Source organism: Mobula birostris, chromosome 11 (genome assembly GCF_030028105.1).
Source record: "Mobula birostris isolate sMobBir1 chromosome 11, sMobBir1.hap1, whole genome shotgun sequence".
In the NCBI taxonomy this organism is placed as follows: Eukaryota; Metazoa; Chordata; class Chondrichthyes; order Myliobatiformes; family Myliobatidae; genus Mobula; species Mobula birostris.
The window spans coordinates 91,777,711-91,803,080 of NC_092380.1; the positions used below are offsets into that span (position 1 = coordinate 91,777,711).

General features: G+C 39.0%; 1 protein-coding gene across 1 annotated transcript in view; it reads right to left on the minus strand.

Annotated features, from left to right (window-relative positions):
- The window catches only part of LOC140205255 (kinesin-like protein KIF18A), a 114,577-nt gene that overhangs the window by 15,335 nt on the left and 73,872 nt on the right, over positions 1 to 25,370 (minus strand). Inside the window, 3 exon segments of the mRNA XM_072272706.1 lie at positions 16,594 to 16,677; positions 23,845 to 24,083; positions 25,057 to 25,178. Coding sequence (XP_072128807.1) covers positions 16,594 to 16,677; positions 23,845 to 24,083; positions 25,057 to 25,178 — 445 coding nt within the window.

Genomic DNA, 25,370 nt, shown 5'->3' on the forward strand with positions numbered 1-25,370 from the left:
TTAAAGCTATCAAACCTTTAATATGCAATTTATATTGGTGCTCAGAGTGGGAACAGAACTTGAGATTGCTTGAGTTAGTTAGATATTAATCCCACTCACATGCACTCAACGTATCAGGAACAGTTTCTTCCCCTCTGTCATCAGGTTTCTGAATGGACAATGAACCCATGAATACCAATAGTATTTTTCAAAAAAATTCTTTTAGTGTTTTTATATTATTTTTCCCTCCCTTTATGCACTACTTATATATATTTTTTATATATACCTCTTACAATTTATACTTTTTATTATGAATTGCAATATTCTGTGCTGTAAAGCTACAAATTTCACAATGCATGCTAGTGATATTAAACCTGATTCTGATTCTATTTTAAATGTGAATGTTTTCCAGACTTTGCTGTAGGTGGGCTGCAGACTTCTTTATTTAGTTGAGGTAATGCGAATGAAATTGAGCACTTGCCATCATCAGTGAATATACCCACTTTTGACTATGTTGTTATTAATGAAACTTAAATTAGTTTGACCTGGAGGATTTTCTGCAGCAATGTCTTGAAGACAGAACAACTGGTCATCAACAACCCCCCAACCATTTTCTGCAAAATTTAAGACTCCTTCCCTGCACAGAAACTTGCATATGCCCAAATGCTAGGGCTGTATGGGAATAATTTACCCTATCTTCTCATTTCTTAATTTATTTTGCACGCAGTTTACCTAAAATAGTGATGACAGGTCTTAATAAAGTTCAGCTTTTGTTGCTCCCATGGTGGTGTTTAGCAGGAAACATAGGATTTGATTCCCAATGAAAGTAAAAAGGAATGGCAAGATATGTCCTTGTTAAAATGAAATGGAACATGACATTTCTGCTTTCTTTTCCCTTCTTAGTGAAAAGGGGTCATAGATCTATGCGCTATTACTTTTGCTGTAGATCGTGACTTTGTAAAATGACTGATATTACGAGATCAACTGAAGCATTTCTCTCAAGACACACATTTCACTGGTAAAGAAATTAATTTATTCTTCTTTCTTAACAATTAATAAGAAGGAGCTCTTAAGTCACCTACTTAGAGTACCATTGTATTAATTTGGCAGAGTTGGAACAAACTGGGCTATTTCAAAGGGCAGTTAAGAATTTATTACCACTGACAATCTAGAATAATTTATGGGCCCAAATAGGTTAGAAAAGCCCATTTTCATCCACTTTCTATTCCAGATGTTCTAAGTCAATCCATTAGTTCCAAAGTACCAGTGATAAGATTTTCAATAATTTAATTTATATTATTAACTGATAAACTCTCCAGATGCCAGAATGGGGTTCAAATTTACATCTCCAGATTAGTCTGGGCTCTTTAGGTTACCAATCCAGTAATCCAAGTACTGTGCCACTATCCCAGAAAAATATCTCTTTTCTTGACATTGTAAGCACATTGGGATGCCCCAATCAATTAACTATTTATTAATTTTAGTCACTGTTAGAACGTGGAACACTTGCTTATCGACAGATATAATCTAGGCTAGAAAACTAAATGAGGAGAATCTGCAATTATACAACCACAAGCCTGATTGGAATCATACTGTCTTTTATAATAATGTTGTATTGATATAGTGCCTTTAAAACAATAAAGAACCAAACATGAGATTTATTCTAATAAGAAATAATCTTATTTTGCCAATTCTTCAACGAATGATCTTCAATATACTCAGGAATGGTCATCCCCATGTTAAAAAGGCTCTAAGAAGGTTCTACTTACATACAACCCACACACACAATTGACCTATTGCGAGATTGGTGGGATGGATTAGTCAGCTGCTGTGGATCTTCTGCCACCTTGGAACTTGGTATGTGGCTGCATTTCCGCCATGTGAACTGCCCAGGTTTCAAGCAGTTCACAGGAACGGAAGCCTGGCCTAACCTGGGGGAGGACTTGTCCTGGAACAGAATCCAGGGATTAGAGAGAGGGAAGTATGTCATACACTGGAGAAAAAGATGTAATAAATTGCATGCATGCAGGACACATATCCTGAGGAGACTGCTTATCCCTTAACCATTATCATCAAAGAACATTTTATCTGCTCCCTGTAACAGTGGTTTTTATGGAATTTTGCTGCAATCAGATTTACTGCTGCAAACAATATATTACAATTTATGAGTGTATTTTTGAATTACTCAATTAGATATTGGAATTTTTTGACGATACAATTATAAACATCATTGGTAGTGATGTCAGAGGGAAATCTCTCACATTATGCAATGAAATACTTACTGTGGTGAAACAGTTTAAAATGTTATTAAATAAAATACTGTATCTCCTGACAGGTTACAACTAAGCGCTCATAATGTAATTATGAAAATAATAAATTTTCAATGTTATAGTTATAGTTTTATGAAGGAAATTTTTGAAAGAATCTTGAAGATGGTAGCGGATGGGACACAAAGTGTATTAAAGGTAACTGGGTATCAATGACTCAAGTAGCGTTGTGGAAAATAGATAAACCTCAAATTTAAGAGGCACTGTATAGAAACACAGAAAATAGGTGCAGGAGTAGGCCATTCGGCCCTTCGAGCCTGCACCACCATTTATTATGATCATGGCTGATCATCCAACTCAGAACCCCGCCCCAGCCTTCCCTCCATACCCTCTGATCCCCGTAGCCACAAGGGCCATATCTAACTCCCTCTTAAATATAGCCAATGAACTGGCCTCAACTGTTTCCTGTGGCAGAGAATTCCACAGATTCACCACTCTCTGTGTGAAGAAGTTTTTCCTAATCTCGGTCCTAAAAGGCTTCCCCTCTATCCTCAAACTGTGACCCCTTGTTCTGGACTTCCCCAACATCGGGAACAACCTTCCTGCATCTAGCCTGTCCAATCTCTTTAGGATTTTATACATTTCAATCAGATCCCCCCTCAATCTTCTAAATTCCAACGAGTACAAGCCCAGTTCATCCAGTCTTTCTTCATATGAAAGTCCTGCATCCCAGGAATCAATCTGGTGAACCTTCTTTGTACTCCCTCTATGGCAAGGATGTCTTTCCTCAGATTAGGGGACCAAAACTGCACACAATACTCCAGGTGTGGTCTCACCAAGGCCTTGTACAACTGCAGTAGTACTTCCCTGCTCCTGTACTCAAATCCTCTCTCTATAAATGCCAGCATACCATTCGCCTTTTTCACCGCCTGCTGTACCTGCATGCCCACTTTCAATGACTGGTGTATAATGACACCCAGGTCTCGTTGCACATCCCCTTTTCCTAATCGGCCACCATTCAGATAATAATCTGTTTTCCTATTTTTGCCACCAAAGTGGATAACTTCACATTTATCCACATTAAATTGCATCTGCCATGAATTTGCCCACTCACCCAACCTATCCAAGTCACTCTGCATCCTCTTAGCATCCTTCTCACAGCTAACACTGCCGCCCAGCTTCGTGTCATCCGCAAACTTGGAGATGCTGCATTTAATTCCCTTATCCAAGTCATTAATATATATTGTAAACAACTGGGGTCCCAGCACTGAGCCTTGCGGTACCCCACTAGTCACCGCCTGCCATTCTGAAAAGGTCCCGTTTATTCCCACTCTTTGCTTCCTGTCTGCTAACCAATTCTCCATCCACATCAATACCTTACCCCCAATACCGTGTGCTTTAAGTTTGCACACTAATCTCCCGTGTGGGACCTCGTCAAAAGCCTTTTGAAAATCCAAATATACTACATCCACTGGTTCTCCCCTATCCACTCTACTAGTTACATCCTCAAAAAATTCTATGAGATTCGTCAGACATGATTTTCCTTTCACAAATACATGCTGACTTTGTCCGATGATTTCACCGCTTTCCAAATGTGCTGTTATCACATCTTTGATAACTGACTTCAGCAGTTTCCCCACCACCGACGTTAGGCTAACCGGTCTATAATTCCCTGGTTTCTCTCTCCCTCCTTTTTTAAAAAGTGGGGTTACATTAGCCACCCTCCAATCCTCAGGAACTAGTCCAGAATCTAACGAGTTTTGAAAAATTATCACTAATGCATCCACTATTTCTTGGGCTACTCCCTTAAGCACTCTAGGATGCAGACCATCTGGCCCTGGGGATTTATCTGCCTTCAATCCCTTCAATTTACCTAACACCACTTCCCCACTAACATGTATTTCGCTCAGTTCCTCCATCTCACTGGACCCTCTGTCCCCTACTATTTCTGGAAGATTATTTATGTCCTCCTTAGTGAAGACAGAACCAAAGTAATTGTTCAATTGGTCTGCCATGTCCTTGCTCCCCATAATCAATTCACCTGTTTCTGTCTGTAGGGGACCTACATTTGTCTTTACCAGTCTTTTCCTTTTTACATATCTATAAAAGCTTTTACAGTCAGTTTTTATGTTCCCTGCCAGTTTTCTCTCATAATCTTTTTCCCCCTTCCTAATTAAGCCCTTTGTCCTCCTCTGTTGAACTCTGAATTTCTCCCAGTCCTCAGGTGAGCCACTTTCTCTGGCTAATTTGTATGCTTCTTCTTTGTGTATCTGAACACAAAGAACATTTGCAACAAAATGGATGTATTAACAGCATAGTTTACAATTAATATTGACTAGCAGCCATTATAGAGATATGGTTGCAAAGTAACACAGGTTGACAATGAAATATTCAAGGTAATATCTGGAATACATATGTAATGTGGCATATGAAAAAACTTACAGAAAGACTAGGCAAACTAAATTAATAGTAGCTTAAAGATAGTTTTCTATATCTGCAGGTTGAAGAACTAATTATGGTACACGTTATTTTAGATCTAGTATTAGCAATCTTCATTAATAATATTATTGCTGAGGTGCCTGTAGGGAAGAGAGTTCATCATATAATAGAATTTTAGTCAAAGACCAAAATTATTTAATTTAATCTGAAGTGTCTCTCTTATATCTAACAAGAATATATGACAAAATTAAGAAGTGTGAATTGTTTACAAAGTGGGAAACTGCAGTACGAGATACAACACTGACCAAACAAGAGCTTTCAATGAAAGAATTGTGAAGTATTTTAAAATAAATACAGTATTTACATCTTCAGGAACTACAACCCTACAAAAAAGTGGTACAAGCATGGCTATCAAGTTAGTGTCATAAGCATTAAAAAATACATCCACAGCCAAATTGGGCTTGGAGAAATCTTGAGTATACATTTATTGTGCACAAAGGTTTTGATAAATAAATGGAATGTAGAAAACAAGAGTAATCTAAAGGTTCTAAAAAGGAGTTTAAGGAGAGAGCTTAGTTAAAGTTAACACAGGTCCATTAAATACTGAGACAAATTATACTGAGGGAAATGGTAAAAAAATTAAACGGTTATTTTAAATGTCTCTATGGAAGGCGTAAAATTTCTCCCAAAAATAGTGAACACATCTAGAGAGAATGAGAAAGTGAAGAAACTTAGTATTAGTTTCAATTAACTGCAGAAAATAATGGAAATAAAAACCACTGAATAGTAGCTGGTAACCACTTTGATTTCGGATTTGTAACCGGACAACACATCACACAGCATCCACACAATCGAAATTTCTCAGTTTGGCTGGGCCAGAGGCTGTCTTACCCTAGACAAACGCATGGTGGCCGAACCTCAGGGTTACATTATTAAAGGAGTTTTAACAAATACACTCGATAAAATAATAGAAAAATTTGGCAAGGTTTGTGTAAATACATGTGACAGGAAAATCAGGCCTGACAAATCTGTAGTTTCTTTAATGTAAAAAGCAGCATAGGTAAGGGAGAGGAAATTGATGTGGTATACTTAATCATGCAAATATATCTGATAAGCTACCACACAAAAGATTACTAAACAAAATTATGAAATGAAGATTAACTTTTCTGAAAGGAGGATAAGGCAACCATGGCTGACAAAGAAGTCAAAGACAGCATAAAAGGAGAAAGAGGGCATATTTTATCACAAAATTTGGTGGGAAGTGAGAGGATTGAGAAGCTTTTAAAAAGCAACAGAAGACAACTAAAAAAAGTCATAAGGACAGAAAAGATGAAATCTGAAGGAAAGAGAGCCAATAAAAGAGGATACAAAAAGTTTTTTCAGAAATACAAAAAGAGAGGTGAGATAGATATTGGACAACTGGAAAATGACACTAGAGAGATAGTAATGGGGAACAAGGAAATGATGGATGAACTGAATAAGTATGTTGCATTAGTCTTCACTGTGGAAGACATTAGTAGTATGCTGGAAGTTCAAGTATCAAGTATCAAGGAGCAGAAGTGATTGCAGTTGCTATTACTAGGGAGATAGTGCTTGGGAAACTGAAAGGTTTGAAGGTAGGCAAGTCTCCTGAACCTAATGGACACACCCTAGGTTTCGAAAAGAGGTAGCTGAAGAGATTGTGGAGGCATTAGTAATGATCTTTCATGAATCAACAGAGTCTGGCATAGTCCTGAAGTACTGGAAATTACAAATACCCCTCCACTCTTCAGTGGTCGGGGAGATGTTGGAGTCAATTGTTAAGAATGTAGTTTCGGGGTACAGGTTTCCCCTGCCATCCGAAGGTACAGCGTTCTTATGAAATGGTTCATAGCCGGAATGTGGTAAAGCGAAGAAGCAATTTCCATTTATTTATATGGGAAAATTTTGTGAGCGTTCGCAGACCCAAAAGTAACCTACCAAATCATGCCAAATAACACATAAAACCTAAAATAACTGTAACATATAGTAAACGCAGGAATGATATGATAAATACACAGCCTATATAAAGTAGAAATACTTTTCCACAATCATTGCCTGAACTGTTCCCCATAGCGAAAATCTCACGCAAGCGCTCTCGGCAAAAACATGGCGCAAGCGCTCTCCAGTAACCTTTAAGCTGTGAAGTTGCCAAATCATACCAAAAAACACCTAAAAATACACAGCCGATATAAAGTAGAAATAATGTATGTACAGTGTAGTATCACTTACCGGAATTGGGACAGCGCCGAGCACACTGATGATGGTGCGTTAGGCTGAGTCGTCGCAGGCTGGGGTGGTGCAGTGGCCCCCACCCTCCGAGCAGCGACCGATACCGATCCGCGAAGCATGCAGGGGTACAGCGGTAGCTGGGAAGCACACAGCACATCTTTAAGAAAAAAGCCGAAATAAACATGCTAATTAATTAGGTGCTGCCCGTCACGTAATTAATTAGCATGTTTATTTCGGCCTTTTTCTTAAAGATGTACTGTGTGCCTCCCGGCTACTGCTGCATTCTCCGCGAATCGGTATCTGTCTGCGGCCTGGGAGTTGGGGTAGTGGGATACTGGGGTGTCATCTCATCGTTGTCTCTTTCCATTAGGGCAGGCAGGTCATCTTTCTATCTCTGCCTGCCTCGATGTTGAAGGTCGAGGTTCGTCGTCTGCTGTGGCTGATGTGGAAGGCTTGCTTGACTGTTGAGCCTCGTGCATTTTTCTATCATACAGTTCTTTGTAAGGACTCAAACCATCTTGCAAATATGCCCTAAACCGACATACTCTTTCAAAATTAAAGTCGTACTTTATCATTACTCATTTGGTTTCGATTGTTATCCTTTCCTCTTCCAATTGCATCAGCTTTTCATCTATCAGCTCTTGGTCATGGGATGCCAAAACCTCTTCAACATCATCTTCGTCAGCTTCCACAAGCCAAATTCACTTTGTCCTTACTTCGTTCACCACGATTGAAACGCTTAATTATGTCTAGTTTTACTCTAAGTGTAAGACCCTTATGAGCTCTTTTAGGCTTTTCCGATATCTTAGAACTCATCTTGTTAATGGCTGCTCACAGGCATGTGTTTAAACTATGCCGGCGAGAATGCAATTCCGAATCCGGGGGAGAGCGGCTGCTCGGGGCGCGCGCTGCTTTTTATTACGCGCTGATTTTTTTCGCGCACTGCCTTTTTTCATAACAATGAGGTTTCACAAAGTGAACGTTCGATAAGCGGGGGACACCTGTACTTGGAGGCACATGACAAAAGGCCAAAGTCAGTGTGGTTTCCTTAAGAGGAAATCTTGCCAGACAAATCTGTTGGAATTCTTTGAGGAAATAACAAGCAGGATAGCCAAAGGAGAGTCACTGAATGTTTTTTATTTAGATTTTCAGAAAGCCTTTTGCACATGAGGTTGCTTAACAATATTCAGAGCGCATAGTATTACTGGAAAGATAATAGCATGGATAGAGGATTGGCTGTCTGGCAGGAGGCAAAAGGGCGGTATAAAAGGAGCCTTTTCTGGTTGGCTTCGGTGACGTGGTGTTCCTTATGGGTCAGTATTGGAACCGCTTTTCATATTTTCTGTCATTGATTTCAATGAGAGCTGATGGCTTTGCTGTCAAGTTTGTTGACGATACAAAGATAAATGGAAGGGCAGGTAGTTTTGAAGAAGCAGGGAGTCTGCAGAAGTACTTAAATTGGGAGAATGGGCATAAAAGTGGCAGATGGAATATAGTGTAAGGAAGTGTATGATCATGAACTTTCCTAGAAGGAATAACAGCACAGATTGTTTTATAAATGGGGAGATAATTCAAAAATAAGAGTTGCAAAGGGACTTGGGAGCCCTTGTGCAGGATTCCCCAAAGGTTAACCTGCAGTGGTAAGGAAGGCAAATGCAATGTTAGCATTCATTTTGAGAGGTCTAGAATAGAAAAGCAAGGATGTCATGCTGAGGCTTTACAAGGCATTGGTCAGACCACACTTGGATTACTATGAGCAGTTTTGGGCTGCTTATCAAAAAGAAAATGTGCTGGCATTGTAGAGGGTCCAGAGGTGGTTCACGAGAATGATCCCGTAAATGAAAGGGTTAATATATGAGAAGTGTTTGATGGCTCTAGGTCTGACTCGCTGGAGTTTGGAAGAAAAAAGGGAAGATCTCATTGAAACCTATCAAATATTGAAAGGCCCAGCGACAGTGGATGCAGAAAAGATGTTTCCTATAGTGGATGAGTCAAGGACCAGCAGGCACAGCCTCAGAATAAAGGGACATCTATTTAAAACAGAGATGAGGAGAAATTTCTTTAGCCAGGGGGAGTGAATCTGTGGAATTCATTGCAATGAATGGCTGTGGAGGCCGTCATATTTAAAGTGGAAGTTGATAGGTCCCTGATTAGTCAAGGTGTCAAAGGTTATCGGGAAAAGGCAGGAAAAAGGGATTGAGAAGGATAATTGATCGGTCATGATGGAATGGCAGAGCAGACTCGATGGGCCAAATGGCCTAATTCTGCTCTCATGTCTATTGTCTAAAATTAGAACATTTGGGAGTGGGGCGAATATGTTAGCATGGATTTGGAATTGATAATTGAAAAAATATAGTAGGAATTAACGTGACATCCAGGTTCCCATGATATAATAGTGGGATACCTCAGGAATCAGTGCTTTAGGCCTGGTAATTCATAATTTATATTAATGATTTCGATGAGGGTTTAGTGGTAACATATCTGAAGTTAGGTGGTTGCGTGAGTTACGAACCTTCAAAAGGATATATACAGGCTAATGGAGATAGTAGGTGAATTTACGTGCAGATCATCCACAGTAGATAAAAAAAAAATAAAAGGTGAATTTTTTTAAGAAATAGAAGCTGGCATACGGGGTATCTTGACACCCTTTTACCATGTAGGGTTACCACGTAGTTTCAATGGTAATTAGGAAGGGAAAAAGTACGTTGCACTCTATTATAGGAGGATTTGAGAACAAGAATTTTTTGCAATTATATGCAAGCCTGACAAAATTACATTCTTTACCCTATCTAAGTAAGAATATATTAGCAACAGAGGGAGTGGATTGTATGTTCATCAGTTTGATTCCTAGGCTGTGCCTGCTTGCCCTCAGTAGATAAATTAGTCGTTCTAAGGATTTTGAAAATGTGAGGTGCTCTTACATTTCTACTGGCTGGGGCATCCAGAATTTGGAGCTAATTAGAGTTACTCTTTCAGGTGAGACATCAAGTTAAGTTGTGGAGTATTCGCAAAGCAGAGGTAGAAATATTTTTGGATATTAAGGGAATCACGGTTTTAATGTCAGTGAAAGACGTAATCTTATGCTATGAAGAAAAAGATCAGCCATGATTTTATTAAATGGCAGAGCAGGCACAAGGAGCCAAATGGTCTACTCTTCTCTTATGTTCAGCACACTTGTTGCTTTTTAGAAAGGCAAAAGGCCAGAATATTTTTAAAATTAGTTTTAATTTAGTAAGGAGAAAACTTTTAAAATTATTGTGTCACCTAACAGAAACCATTGTCATGTTGAAGGAGATACAATTTTAGCACATATACTTTTCTTGGTAGAAAATATGTGGTTCATACTACTGGTATTCTGACAAACATTTACCACCATTGTATCATTGTACCATCAAAATATTGTTCATAATCCAATTTATTTTATTGATCATGAATATGGGATACCGTGATTGTATCAATGTGATTTATATATAGTGCATTTTGTGCTACCTTATTTTGATTTATAATAATTATCCTTATGAATTCTGTATTTATGTATATGAAATTTAATAAAAATATTGGTAAAAGAAAGAAAGAAAATATTGTAGTCTTTACCTTTTACTGAAAATTAGAATCTCCACATGAAATTATTTCATGACTTCTATGTTTTTGTTCAATAGATGGAACCAGTACTTTAATATTAAAAGTCGCCCCCAGGTTAAGAACACCAAAGTTATGAAAATCTGAACATTCAAATGAGCTTCCATAAATATTTTAAATTCCAACATACTAACATACAGTATGTTTGTTCTCAGTTCTTTTAGTAGCTGCTCTTTCTTATTGGTTAAACAGGAAGTAGTCTTGACATTATCTGAATTAAAATAATCCCTCTGCAGTTAATCGAACACAATTATCTCTCAAGAACACATGTTTCCAATTTCACTGCAGGAGGCCATTTAAGAGATACGCTCTGGAAACTGATAAGCCACTGCTTCTATTGATAGTTGTGAAATTATGTTCTATTAAAGCAGGGGTCCCCAAACTTTTTTGCATTGCGGACCAGTTTAATATTGACAATACTCTTGCGGACCAGCTGACTGGGGGGGTGGGGGGTGGGTGGGTAGGGTTGCCAATGGACAAGGGTAGCCGTCAAATATGTTGTGTTTACCCCGAGAAAGACTACAATGACCATGAAGCCTTGCGCGGACACCAGTGCGCATGTGTGTACGTGCTGATTTTTTTTTCCTACAAATCGTTTTTGGTGATTCTGTTCAGGGGGGTGGGGGTGTTAATCATGACCAGAATATAGGTGATAAGTGGCTAATACACTCAATTTCATTTCTTAAAGGGTTTATCTAATGAATTTAATATTAAACACACAGCACATATTTTCCTCACATGAATATAGTGATAAGTCAATTATCAGGGGAGGACAGGGGAGCTTGAAGTAAGTGTTGAAAGAACTTCCAGTAGAAGTGGTAGAGGCAGGTTTGATATTATCATTTAAAGAAAAATTGGATAGGTATATGGACAGGAAAGGAATGGAGGGTTATGGGCTGAGTGCAGGTCGGTGGGACTAGGTGAGAGTAGCGTTTGGCATGAACTAGAAGGGCAGAGATGGCCTGTTTCCATGCTGTAATTGTTATATGGTTATATAAGTCAATAGCATCATAACATTTTAAGTAATGTTTGGACATTAAACACACAGCACATATTTTCCCCATATGAACATATAAAATCATTGCAACACACCAATGTCGCTGAATCAGTGGGAGACCTGGGCTGAATACTTGTTTTCTTGCAACAACACGGTCCTATCGAGGGGTGATGGGAGACAGCGATACTCGAAGGGCGTTCCTTATGTCCAGTCTATTCCGCAATTTAGTTTTCGTTGCATTCATTGCAGAGATATGTTGGAAATGGAAGGAACGTTTTCAGTGCTTTCTTGGCTATCTCAGGATATTAAGCCTTGAGATGTTACGTCAAACATACTTTTCAGCCTGCCGTCATTTGCAAGCTCGAGGAGTTGATCTCCTTCCCGCGCTGACATGGATGACGTGTGCGTAATGACTGCGCGTGCGTTCAAGCTCAACAGGGTGTGTCAGGGAATGAGGAAAGGTGCAGCTGACTCATATCGTTTCCTCGCGGCCCGGTGGCACATGCTTTGCGGCCCGGTGGTTGGGGACTGCTGTATTAAAGAGTGTAACATCCATAGATATTTAAAGGTAATCAAAACCAGCCATTGAGTGTGGGGTATTCTGAAGCTGTACCATTGCAACTAGGCAAAGGAAGACAATAAATAAATGCTCATGTTAATTGGCCCTCATCAACATCACTCACTTTACTACTGTAGAGGCATGGCCACCATATCAAGTGACCTTGTGTACTTTCTTATAGATGCCTGTAAAAACTTAACACATTCATAACCTGGGAGTGGCTTTTAAAGATTGTTGAGAACAAACTAACTTGCACAAAACATCCATCTTGCCCAGTGCTCTACCATGAAAGGTTGTGGATCAATGCTTCCCTTTTACTATGCTAGTACTGCTGTTTTTACTCTCCTGACCTGGACCTACTAATGGATGAACTGACCACATTAGTCCTTCCCAACATCATTCAATGTCAATGTTATTTCAGGATGCAGATATCCAGCATCACATGTTGCACACCATTTTAGAGGTCAAATTAGGGAATTAAAGTCATGAAATGTTCAAAAAACCTATTTGCATATTCGACTTTTTGTATACTTTTTTTTTAGCAACAAACATCAAAAAGAGCTAAATATATTGGCCATAAACACGAAAGATTCTGCAGATGCTGGAAATTTTGTGTCATTGGCCTAAATATAGTCTGAACATTATGTGGTCAACAAAGAAGTTTTGTTTACTAATCAAAAATGCATTTAGCTGCATGTAGCCAGAGACAAGACAACAATGACATATTTGAGAGTTATGGCATAAGAAGTGTAGGAATTATTGGCAAAGGATTGAGTAACTGAGTCACAGAAATGGACCCTTCGGCCCAACACATCCTTGCTGACATTTTGCTCACTTGCACTAACCCCACACTTGCATTAGGACTGTCTTGTACACACCAAGTGCTGGAGGAATTCAGTGCGCCAGGTAATTATGTGTGTTGCTGCAGAGATGCCTTCAACACAGAGTTCCTCCAGCATTTTGAATACTGTTCCTGATTGCAACATCTGCAGTCACTTGTGTCCCTTTGAATGTATTGCCTATTTAAATATGTGTCAAAATGTCTCTTGAACTTAATTGTATCTGATTCCATCACCTCTCGCAAGGAGAAGTGAAGCATATGGACAAAATATTGGGAGGACCATTGATAGATGTGAGTGAGTGAGTGAGAGTGAGAGTGAGAGTGAGAGAGAGAAGTTACCTGAAATTAGAAAATTCACTGCTTATACTAGTGCGATATGCAGATATAAACCAACCTGCATAAAGAAAAAATGCTCTCTTAAGATCAAATGTAATGTAATCTGCTGCTACATCTCAGTATGTCGAGCAACAGCTACGTGTGGATGGGGTACAGAGGGATTGATATGTTGACATTTCAGGTTGAACCCTACTACATCAGGACTGTGAATGAAGAGGGATGATAGCCAATATAAAGAGGAGAAGTGGAGGGGTGAGAAACGAGCCAGTAGATGACAGATGGATCAAGGAGCAGTGAAGCATTATGGCCAGTTAAACATATATGACTGATAGGTGGAAGAAGATAAGGAGAAAAAAGGCAGATGTGGCCAGATGGGAGGAGGATTGAAAGATGGTCAGCAGGAACACAAAGAGCAATGCTGGAATATTGTATGCAAGTTAAGTGATAATGCAACCAGATTGGGGAAAGATATGTGAGTGGTATGTGCATGGGTGTATGGGGTTCCCAGGAAGAGGCAGCATCTCTGGTGAAGGGGCTTGTTGTGTTCAGTCTGGGACAGCTCAATCACCTTTGGTCCCCACCAGATACTCAGATCTCTCACATGTGGTTCCAGGTAGCTGTTTGCATGCAATAGTTACCACAGGCCAGTATACCACTTTGACAGGTGGGCTAAACTGGGTGAGGGTAGTCGGCCGGCCTCATATCCCAGAGAGATAGGTACATGATAGTCCTAGCATGCAAAGTCAGCTCTGGAAAATTGGATGGATGAGATTCAATGGCCAGAAAGGTGGCTCTGCAATGCTACGTGGAGAGCGAAGGGCATAACGAGGCACAGAAGTCATGGTCATCCACTGCAAGGATGACCCCAGTTGTGACGACCATTTGTACTGCTGGACACGAACTTCTGAGGTTGATAAGAGTGCAACTGCCACAATGCAATGGCTTTTCTACTTGAAAAGCTTTCCCACACAGGTTTCCTATCATTGTTAGATACAACAAACAACAATGACAGATGTGAATAGAATCAGGAAGGGACAAAATAGTGGGAGGACATGAGATGGATGAGGAGAGAGATGGAGTAACACAGAAGTAAAGGTCCCTGAAATTGAAAAATTCACTTTTCATACCACTGGAATATAAACTCCCCAGGTAGAATATAAGGAATTGTTCTAATTTAATGGTTTGCTCCACTGTAATAATAGGAGACAATGGGTTCTTAATACCAACTATAGTGAATGATGTAAGCTAAAATATTATTTTCATAACATTTCCTCTCAAACATATTTCACAGAAGTTTATATTTTCTATATTCAGTTGTACTTCTCCATGCCGTACATGGGGAAAAAAATAAAATATATTAGACCTCTTCATTAATCAATGCCTAGTGGTTTACAACAGCGGTCCCCAACCACCAGGCCGCAGAACATGTGCTACCGGGCCGTGAGGAAACGATATGAGTCAGCTGCACCTTTCCTCATTCCCTGTCACATACTGTTGAACTTGAACATAGGGTTGCCAACTGTCCCGTATTTGCTGGGTCATCCCGTACGTTGGGCTAAATTGGTTTGTCCCGTATTTCCCCTGCTAAGGTACAGCGTTCCTATGAAACCTTTCGTGCCGAAATGGCGTGAAGCGCAGAAGCAATTAATATTAATTTATATGGGAAAAATTTTTCAGCGTTCCCAGACCCAAAGAATAACCTAACAAATCATACCAAATAACACATAAAACCGAAAATAAATAACAGTAACATATAGTAAATACAGGAATGATATGATAAATACACAGCCTATACAAAGTAGAAATAACGTATGTACAGTATAGTCCGGAAAATGAAGGCAAAACTGATTTGTGGGGGAAAAAAAATCCGCATGTACGCGCACATCACATGCGCATGGCACGCATATGCACACAGGTGCCCGCGCAAAGGCTTCATGGTCATAGTAGTCTTTCCTGGGGTAAAGTGTCCCAGGATTTGACTGCTACTTTTGTCCCTTATTTGGGAGTGAGAAAGTTGGCAACTCTAACTGTAAAAAACATGTTGAGGTGAGTTTAACCCTACTTGAACACCGCTGCGGTCGGCCGGTCCGCAAGAATATTGTCAACATTAAACAGGTCTGCGATGCAAAACAGGTTGGGGACCCCTAGCTTACAATGTTCAAATTCAGATGTGAGAAAATAAATAGTACCTCAAGTCATAAGTTTATGATTTTTTCCTTACCATTATGACGTTTAACTTTATTCTGTTGTACTGACATTTCAGTTTTTTTTAAAAAGGCAGGAAAATGAGTTAATTGCAAAAGTAGACTATATTATGAAAGTAGCCAATTATACAAATTTGCCTGAGAGGTTGCTTACTGTAAACAGCTGTAATGGGAAATCAACATGGAAAAAGTACATAAAATGAGATTTATTTCTTCAGTACTTCTTTTAATAAATCAAATTAAACCAAAAGGCTATAAACAACAAAGGGAAACCACAGTACATTATGAGAAACACATTCCTGCGTTGTTGCCACAATTTGCTTATGCTGTTTATGGTTCTTTCTTTGATTTATTAAAAGAAAACACTTAGGAAACAAATTTCTTTTTGTACACTAACTGTGCAGCTTCTAGGAATAAATTTCATTTGTACAACTTCTATTATTAGAGAACTACAGAAGAAATTGAGAAAAATGTACAATATAGCATTCTGAACTCGTTCAACAGTGCTCCTGTACTGTTGAGTACATCTATAAGAAGAAAGGCGGCAATTTTGACTCACTTGAAACTAGATGATATTCATTTATGGTCTTAGATCTGACGTGTGCTTCAAGTCATTGGATTGCAGAGTGCTGCTTCTTAAAGCACAATTAAAAAAACAGATTATGTCCCATCAGTGATCATTTCCAGATGAAAATCCATCAATGCAGAATTGTAATACCGGCTACAAAGGGAGTCACAAGAGACTGTGGACGCTGGAACAACATATAATCTGCTGCTGGAACTCTGAGTCAGGCAGCATCAGTTTTCTCAACCTTAGTTCATACAATGCACCTTTGAAGTTTTCCTGCTATAAACTGGAGCTCATACGTTCAAAAAACAACCGCTCTTTGGGAATGTCACGGAGCTATTCACTGAGAGTGGTGAGTGGTGGGCGATTTCAAACTGTATTGATTTCGACCTACCTGCAGCAATCGACTATTATATTTTTAAATTAAAGTTTTGAATAATTAGATAAATGTCTAAAAAAGCCAAAGGAATCAGTGATATTACACATATTGACATAAAAAGAACATCCCACCTACCTACTGGTAGTTTTAGTTGATCGGGGGATCTGTCATTCTTGACTTCTACAGTTTTCCTATGTAAACTGCTTGATCTTTTTGAACCTAAAAACATAAAAATAACACTGAGCCAATGTATTTGAAGTAGTATTTCTCACATGTAAATATTAGAGTTAGAACCATAGCATTGACAAAATCTTATTTATATACAAGGTACAAACATACTGTGAACATCTTTAGTCATTTTGCTTGATAATGAAAAGCTGTAAACTGTACATCTTAACAAATATGGTTTGTTTAGATTAGGATCTTTGTAATTTGCAGAAAGAATGACAATATCTACTCAATTATGCATTCAGTCATTCATCTGTTCTACCTAACAAAAATTTATTGTAAAATAAGGTTTCAACTTATTTTAAGTCTGAGTAGACAAAATTTGATCAGCGACTGTAACACGGATACTGTACATGTTGAGAAATTCAAAAAATGCATATTTTCCATTAATATATGGCTTATTTAAATCTCTTTTAGGCTTCCACCTACTTTCATTATATTTTAAACATCGCTTACCAGATCATAATTATTTGCTGCATAAAATAATCTTTCTCATATCACCTTTTGGTCTTTTTGCCAATTTTCTTAAATCTGTGTCAGAGAATTCCAGCCATTGCAAGTAGCTTCCCCTTATTTACTCTATCAAAATGCTTTTATGATTTTGAACACCTTTATCATCTCTTAACTATCTCTGGTTAAAGGACAGCAACTCCAGCTTCTTCACCTAATTGAAGATTTAATTAATAAGTACCATTGTAATTAATCTCTTAGAGTCACAGAACACTACAGCACAGCAACAGGACCTCTGGCTTATTTCGCCCATGCCGAACTGTTAATCTGCCTAGTTCCATCAACTTGCACCCTGACCAACTCTCCATATCCCTCCCATCCATGTACCTTCTCTTAAATGTTGAAATCGAACCTGCATTTATTACTTCTGCTGGCAGTTCATTCCACACTCCCTCTCTACCTTCTGGGTAATGAAGTTCCCCCTTAAATGTTTCACCTTTCACCCTTAACCCATGACCTCTAGATTCTAGTCTCACCCAATCTCAGTGGAATATGCCTGCTCTATTTACCCTATCTATGCCCCTCATAAATTTGTATAACTTTCTCAAATCTCTCCTCATTCTCCTACGCTCCAGGGAATAAACTCTTAATCTACCCAGCCTTTCCCTGTAACTCTAGTCCTCAAGTCCTGGCAATACCCTTTTAAATTTTCTCTGCACTCTTTTAATCTTACTGACATCTTTCCTGTAAGACAAGTGACCAAAACTGCACACAATACTCCAAATTAGGGCCTACAAACTTCATATACAACTTAAACATAACACCCCCAACGCCTGTACTCAGGACATTGATTTATGAAGGCCTATGTGCCACAAGTTTTCTTTACAAGCATATCTACCTGTGACACCATTTTCAAGGAATTATGGATCTGTATTCCTAAATTCCTCTGTTCTACAGTACTCCCCACTGTGTTAGTAATACCACAGTTTGTCCTTCCAAAGTGCAATATCTCACACTGGTCTGCATTAAATTTGATCTGCCATTTTTTAGCCCATTTATCCAGCTGTCCAGCTCCCACTGCAAGTTTTGATAGTCTTCCTTGCTGTCCACTACACCCCACATCTTGCGTCACTCCGGTGAATGATATTTGTTATGTGTTAAGTAGGGTACCGTGCACAATTCTGATTTAATGGAGACAGACGTGAGAATACTGAGGAACATCTGGAGAAACTTCTGAAATGCCCGCTTCGCTGCTGCTGCTACTGTGTGGTCCAGAATCTCCAGAGCAGAAGGCCCCGAATCCTCGGCTTTGCTTGTTTCGGCGGCCGGGGCGAGGTCGAAGGTGCTTGGCAGAGGATGGCACTCGGGAGGCTGTATCAGAGGAGCTGGTTGGAGGCTCGAAGTTTTCGGATGGAAGGACTCAGTGTCGGTTGTGGTTGGGTGCTTCCAATGCATCGGCAGTAGTCGGTACCTGGAGGTTTATGGCAGGGAGTTTTTCTCTTTTGCCGCCTGCTATCGGGGACTTGAGAGTCGATCGGGACTTGAGACTTTTTTTAACCGTGCCCATGGTCTGTTCTTTATCAAATTATGGTATTGCTTTGCACTGCTGTAACTATATGTTATAATTATGTGGTTCTGTCAATGTTAGTTTTTGGTTTGTCCTGTTTTTCTGTGATATCACTCTGGAGGAACATTGTATCATTTCTTAATGCATGTATGCATTTCTAAATGACAATAAACGAGGACTGAGTGTTCTCATAATCTAAACTGCAAATTTGCTGATCCAGTTTGCTACATCCACCAGATTGTTGATATAGATGATAGACAAAAACAGATCCAGCACTGATCCCTGCGGCATACCACTAATCACAGACCTCCAGTCAGAGGCAACCATTGTCTGGCTTCTCCCACAATGCCAATGTCTAATCCAATTTACTACCTCATCTTGAACGCCAAGTGACTGAACCTTCTTGATTGACCTTCCATGTAGGACCTTGTCAAAACTCTTCTTAAAGTCCAAGTGGACAATGTCCAGTACCTTGCATTCATCAATTTCCCTGACAACTTTCTTGAAAAGCTCTACAAGATTGGTTAGACATGACCTACCACACATAAAGCCATGTTGACTGTCCCTAATCAATCCCAGTCTAAATACAGTGAATTGTGGTTAATTGGGCCATAGGTTAAAAAGGGAAGCCACTTATTTAGGAAACTCTTAAAGAACAACAACTAATTGAGAAAATAGCTGGGATTCCCTTCGTTTATTTGGCACACTATGCTGCTTAATTGGGGCTACAAACTTGCCGGACACTTACTAACTAGCGCCAGATGCGATATTAGACACTACTTCGTGCCTAGAACGAACAGTTTTTAAATAGTGTCAGTTACGTGTGTTTGCCTTCAAAAAGCAGTAATTTTTGTCACTGATAGTTGGTAAGAAATAGGCAGTAAAACTATCTGCAACTGTTTTACTTACGACAGTTTTAACCATTCAGACTTAGAGGTGCCAGAAATGGCTGGGAGTGAAAAGGAAAGGATTTCAGTACTTTAATAAGTTAGTAATTACATAGATTTTGAAGGTATGAATGATCACCTTTATTTTTACAATGAAATGAAGATCTGGAGGATGCAATTATTGATGGCATTGTATGAAGGCAGTCCATTATAAGACCACAAGACATAGAAGCAGAATTAGGCCTTTCGGTCCATCGAGATTCGCTCCACCATTCCATCATGGCTGATTTATTATCTCTCTCAACCTCATTTTCCTGCCTTCTCTCTGTAAGTTTTGACAACCCGATTGATCAAGAACCTATTAACCCTTGCCTTAAATATACCCCATAATTTGGCCCACATAGATGTCTGTAGCAATGAATTCCACAGATTCACCACCTACTGGCTAAAGAAAATTTTTTCTCATCTCTGTTCTAAATGAATGTCTTCAATTCTGAGGCTGTGTCCTCTGGTCCTAGACTCCCCACTATAGGAAACATTGTCTCCACATCCACCTTACGTAGACTTTACAATATTTGATAGGTTGCAATGAGATACCCCCACCCCTTATTTTTCTAAATGTTAGCAAGTACAGGCCTAGAGCTATCAAACGTTCCTCATATGTTAACCCTTTCATTCCTGGGATCTTCCCTCTGGACCTTCTCTACTGCCAGCAATTATTTTCTTCAATAAGGGGCCCAAAGCTTCTCACAATACTCCAAATGCAGCCTGACCAATGTGTTATAAAACCTTAGCATGACGTCCTTGCTCTTATATTCTAGCCCTCTTGAAATGAATACTAACATTGCATTTCCCTTCCATACACCAACTCAATCTGCAAGTTAACATTTAGGGATCCTGCACGAGGGCTCCCAGGTCTCTTTGCACTTATTCTTTTTCAATTTTCTCCTCGTTTAGAAAATAGCCTAAGCCTTTATCAAAGTGGGCAACCATACACTTCCCTACATTATATTCCATCTGCCACTTCTTTGCCAATTCGCCCAATCTACTGTAAGTCCTTCTGCATACACCCTGCTTCCACAACACTACTTGCCCCTCCACCTATCTTTGTATCCTCAGCAAACTTGCCCATAAAGCCATCAATTTCCTCATACAAAACATTGACATACATGAAAAGAGGCAGTCCTAACACATACTCCTGTGGAATACCACTGGTCACTGGCAGTCAACCAAAAAAACTCCCTCTTTATTCCCATCCTTTGCCTCCTGCCAGTCAGTAGTTCCTTTCCTGTAATCCCATGGGTTCATAATTTTATTAAGCAGCCTCATGTGCAGGATCTTATCAAAGGCCTTTGAAAATCCAAGTATACAACATCCAGTGACTCTTCTTTGTCTATCCTACTGGTTACTTCCTCAAAGAACTCCAACAGATTTGTCAGGCAAGTTTTCTCCTTTAAAAAACCATACTGACTTTGGCCTATTTTCTCATGTGCCTCCAAGTACACCAGAACCATAGACTCCAACATTTTCCCAACCACTGAAGTCAGACTAACTGGCCTATAATTTCCTTTCTTCTGCCTTCCTCCCTTTTTGAAGAGTGGAGTGACACTTGCAATTTTCCAGTCCTCAGGAACCACTCCAGAATCCAGTAATTCTTGAAAGATCATTATCAATGGCTCCACAATCTTTTCAACTGCCTCTTTCAGAACCCTGGGGTGCAAGTTCATCTGGTCCAGATGAATTAACTACCTTCAGGATTTTCAGCTTACGAAACACTTTCTCCATAGTAAAAACAATGGCACTCACTTCTCCCTCCGACACGCTCACATTTCTGGCATTTTGCACGTGTGTACCATAGTGAAGGCAGACGCAAAATACTCATTCAGATCCTTTGCCATTTCTTTGTTCTCCATTACTGACTCTCCTGTATAATTTTTCAGCTTCTCTCTTTTACTTTTTATAGACTTGAAAAAACTTTTGGTGTCCTCTTATATTAATGGCTAGCTTACCTTCATATTTTATCTTTTATCTCCTTCTGGCTTTTTAATTGCCTTCTGTGGTTTTTAAAAACATTGCAATCCTCTATCTACCCACTGATTTTTGCTAAATCATATGCCCCCTCTTTTGCTTTAATGCAGTCTTTGAGTTTCCTTGATTTCATTTTTTTTACTAATAGCACCACCCCACTTCCTGCCTCCCTGCCTGTCCTTTCAATATAATATGTATCCTTGGATGTTAAGCTCCCAAGTATGATCTTCTTTCAGCCACAATTCAGAGAAGCCTACAACATCATACCTGTCAATCTCTAACAGCTCCTCAAGATCATCTACCTTATTTTGTGTACTGTGTGCATTCAAATGTAACACTTTCACTCCAATATTCATCACCCTTTTTGATTTTGGCCACCTGTTACAGTTTACCTCATCCCACTGATACTCTATCCCAGTTTCTCAGCCACACATTAATCTGCCAAGTCATCCTATTTATCCTCACTGGTACGTGGCATAAGGCAGTAAACCAGAGATTACTACCCTGGAGGTCTTGCATTTCAGTTTACTGCCTAATTCCCTATACAGTATTCCCTCTTCAGATCTCCCCCCTTTTCTTAACCTACAGTTGTTGGTACCAATTTGTACCATGACTTCCGGCTGCTCGCCATCCGCCTTTAGAATACCGTGAATACCTGATCTGAGACAACCCTGACCCTGGCAACTGGGGGGCAATATACCATCTGGGTGTCTCTTTTACATCTACAGAATCTGCTTTGTGCTCCCTAATTTTGGAACCCCCATCACTACTCCATCCCTCTTCTCCCCTCTTCCCTTCTGAGCCACAGAACCAGACTAAATGCCAGAGACTGGTCACTGCAGCTTCACCCTGTTAAGTGATCTCCCCAACAGTATCCAAAACGGCATACTCATTATTGAGTGGAATGGTCACAGGGGTATTCTGCACTGGTTGCCTATTCTCTTTTCCTCCCCTGACAGTCAACCAAGTACCTGCTTCCTGCAATGTAGGAGTGACTATCTTCCTATAGCTCCTAACTATTACATAACACTCATTTTCCCATATGAACCAATGATCATCCAGCTGCAGCTCGATGCACTCGTGCAAATGTAGTTACCAAGCTGACCGGAGGTCTCCCAAATTTCCAACATCTCACACAAGGAATATACCTTCAGATCCATTCTCAGTGCACTAGCTATGTACTAACAGGGGAAAAAAAAACTTACTAGAAGCTTTCTTACTTACTTAGACCCTCCACCTGTGCTTGTTCAAGCTGTTGAGCCAAAGACAGACCATTCTGACACTGGCCCACTCACACAATGGCCGCTGCACCGGCACCTTCTTTCTTTTTATTGGCACTGCACAGATTTCAGCCTGCCGCAAGAAAGCTGAAAGCTCCCAAGCCCTTTTTAAAACTTGCACTCCAACACCAACAAACGAGCTCTTGCGCTGATTTCAGCCCGCTGAAAGAAAGCTAAAAGTTTCCGAGCTATTTTTAAACTTGGCACTGCATCATCAATGAACTACCTCTCGTGCTGATTTTAGCTTGCCGAAATCATCTACACTATGAAGATGAAGATTTGAAGGACGCAGTTGTCTAAAGTGTTGTATGAAGGTAGTCTATTATCTTCACTAGGTGTCTGTGCTCATTTTGTTCATTTATAGCCAAGCAAAAGAACATGGCAGATGAATTCCTCCATCAATAACTATTAGGAACTAATACACTGTTTTATAGTATTATAGAGGTATTGACAATGTTCTAATTAGTTCTCTATTTTATTTAAATACATAAATTGTTACTCAGTTAAATGGTAGTTTGTCTCTCTTATACCTTTTAACTATTTCCATGAAACTTCAGCTGATTGAGGCAGTTGCTTCACTGCGGCAAAATATACTGATCCCGATTTGTCCCAATTAACTGGAATCCACTGCATTTAGACTTACCAGCATTAACATTCTATAAAATGCTTAGAATTTTCTTGGCAGCTATTTTCACTCATATGCATACTATTCTATTTAGTTTCAATTTATAATTGATAAAATTAAATTCAGAAAGGTGTTTTTTGCTTACTCATAAATGAAAAGTCAAAACTGCACTTAACTATGCTATCTGCAGCTAATGACAAAATTTGGCCATACAGACACTATTTCTGATTTGTTGTAAACTTTCTACCAAAAATTAATTTGTCAAATCAAAGAAGTGATGATAAATAATTATAATTAAACAACAGTTAACTGTTTACATACCGCATGGTGTAGCCTGGCAATAGGTGTGTTGTGAGAAATTCATGATGGCAGCAATATTTAGTTGATCCCTTATCATTTCAGGTAATTCTGAAACTTGATCTTCCAAAACATTCTCATTCCAATCTTTTACTAACTGTTCCACTTCTAAAAATGTATCCTCAGCAGTTCCTGAAGCAAGTCCACCTTTTTTTAATGTTTGATATTGCTGGTGGAATGCAGGAAGTAAAGTATTCATAAGCCTATAAAGTGGGAGTAAAGTAAATAATTATTATGGCAATTAAGTTAAAACATATTGTAAAACAGTGCAAGGTTTCAGATAATATTGGATTTTGGATTTTTCTTGTGCTGCAAAAACTCAGTATCTTGCCCAATGCAGTAAAATGTTCTTATATTTGCTAAACTGGACAAGAACCTATAGAAATCTGGAATTCCTAATTTAACCACAAACGACTTGGCAAAATTCCTGTTCTTATAGCAGGACTCTAAAAGAATAAAGAAATTTTTTGTTTGGTTGTTTGATTGATGACTCATTATGATTATAGATTAAGTTACAACCAGGACTATCTATGTATCTGAATAAACAGAAAACTTCAACATTTTTTTCATTTAATAGCAATGCCACCACCCAATAGACTTAAATGTTAATGGTGATGCTATTTCTCTGACATTATATGCTTCACCACCTAACATATTTTTTTCTCTTTTTAAACAAAGGTACTGTATTTCACTAATTTAATAAAATATGAAACTTTGAAAAATGTGGAGGAATACAATTCACGCATCTGCAATTCCTGGGAAGCAGCAAATTGTCCATACCTTCCAATTCACTATCTGATAATCTGCATTTACTTAGAATGGATATTCCATCCAGTCCTGGTACAGGATTAGCAGACAAAATTCACTGAATCATGTTGCAGGAAACATGCTTTTGCAGGAATTACAAAATACAGTAGTGGAAATGCCGCTGCTTTACTCAGCACTGCTAATATTTATCAAGAAAATCCAGATTAATGTGCTGACATTAGGATTGTTCATGGCTTCAAAGGAATATTTTCTGGTGTATGCCTGTGTTTTCCCATCTATTGATTTTAATGAGTGAAAACTTATGAGGAGTGGGTGTAAACCTCTTCAAAGTAATAAATCTCTATAATCCCATCAAATGTCATATGTTTGTAAGTTTAATGCAAAATATGATAAATGTTAGAGATTTACTTTTCTGTTCTTCTGTTCACTGGCTTGTGGAGACAAAACAAGCGAGTCATATGCTGAATTTGCTGTTTTAAGTCCACAATTTCCATCTTTAAATGACAACACTGTAGTTCTTGTTTAAGGACCTGTTAACAAAAATATTTTTCTAAGAACAAACGAGCTATCTGCAACATTCATCTCACATCAATCAAAATACACAAACAGCAAGAAATACAAGTAATGGCCAACATGAAAACACTTCAGAAGAACTTGCATACAAAAAACGCTGCTTGTGGATATGCAAAGGTAAAAGGGTGTAAATACATTTGACGATTGAA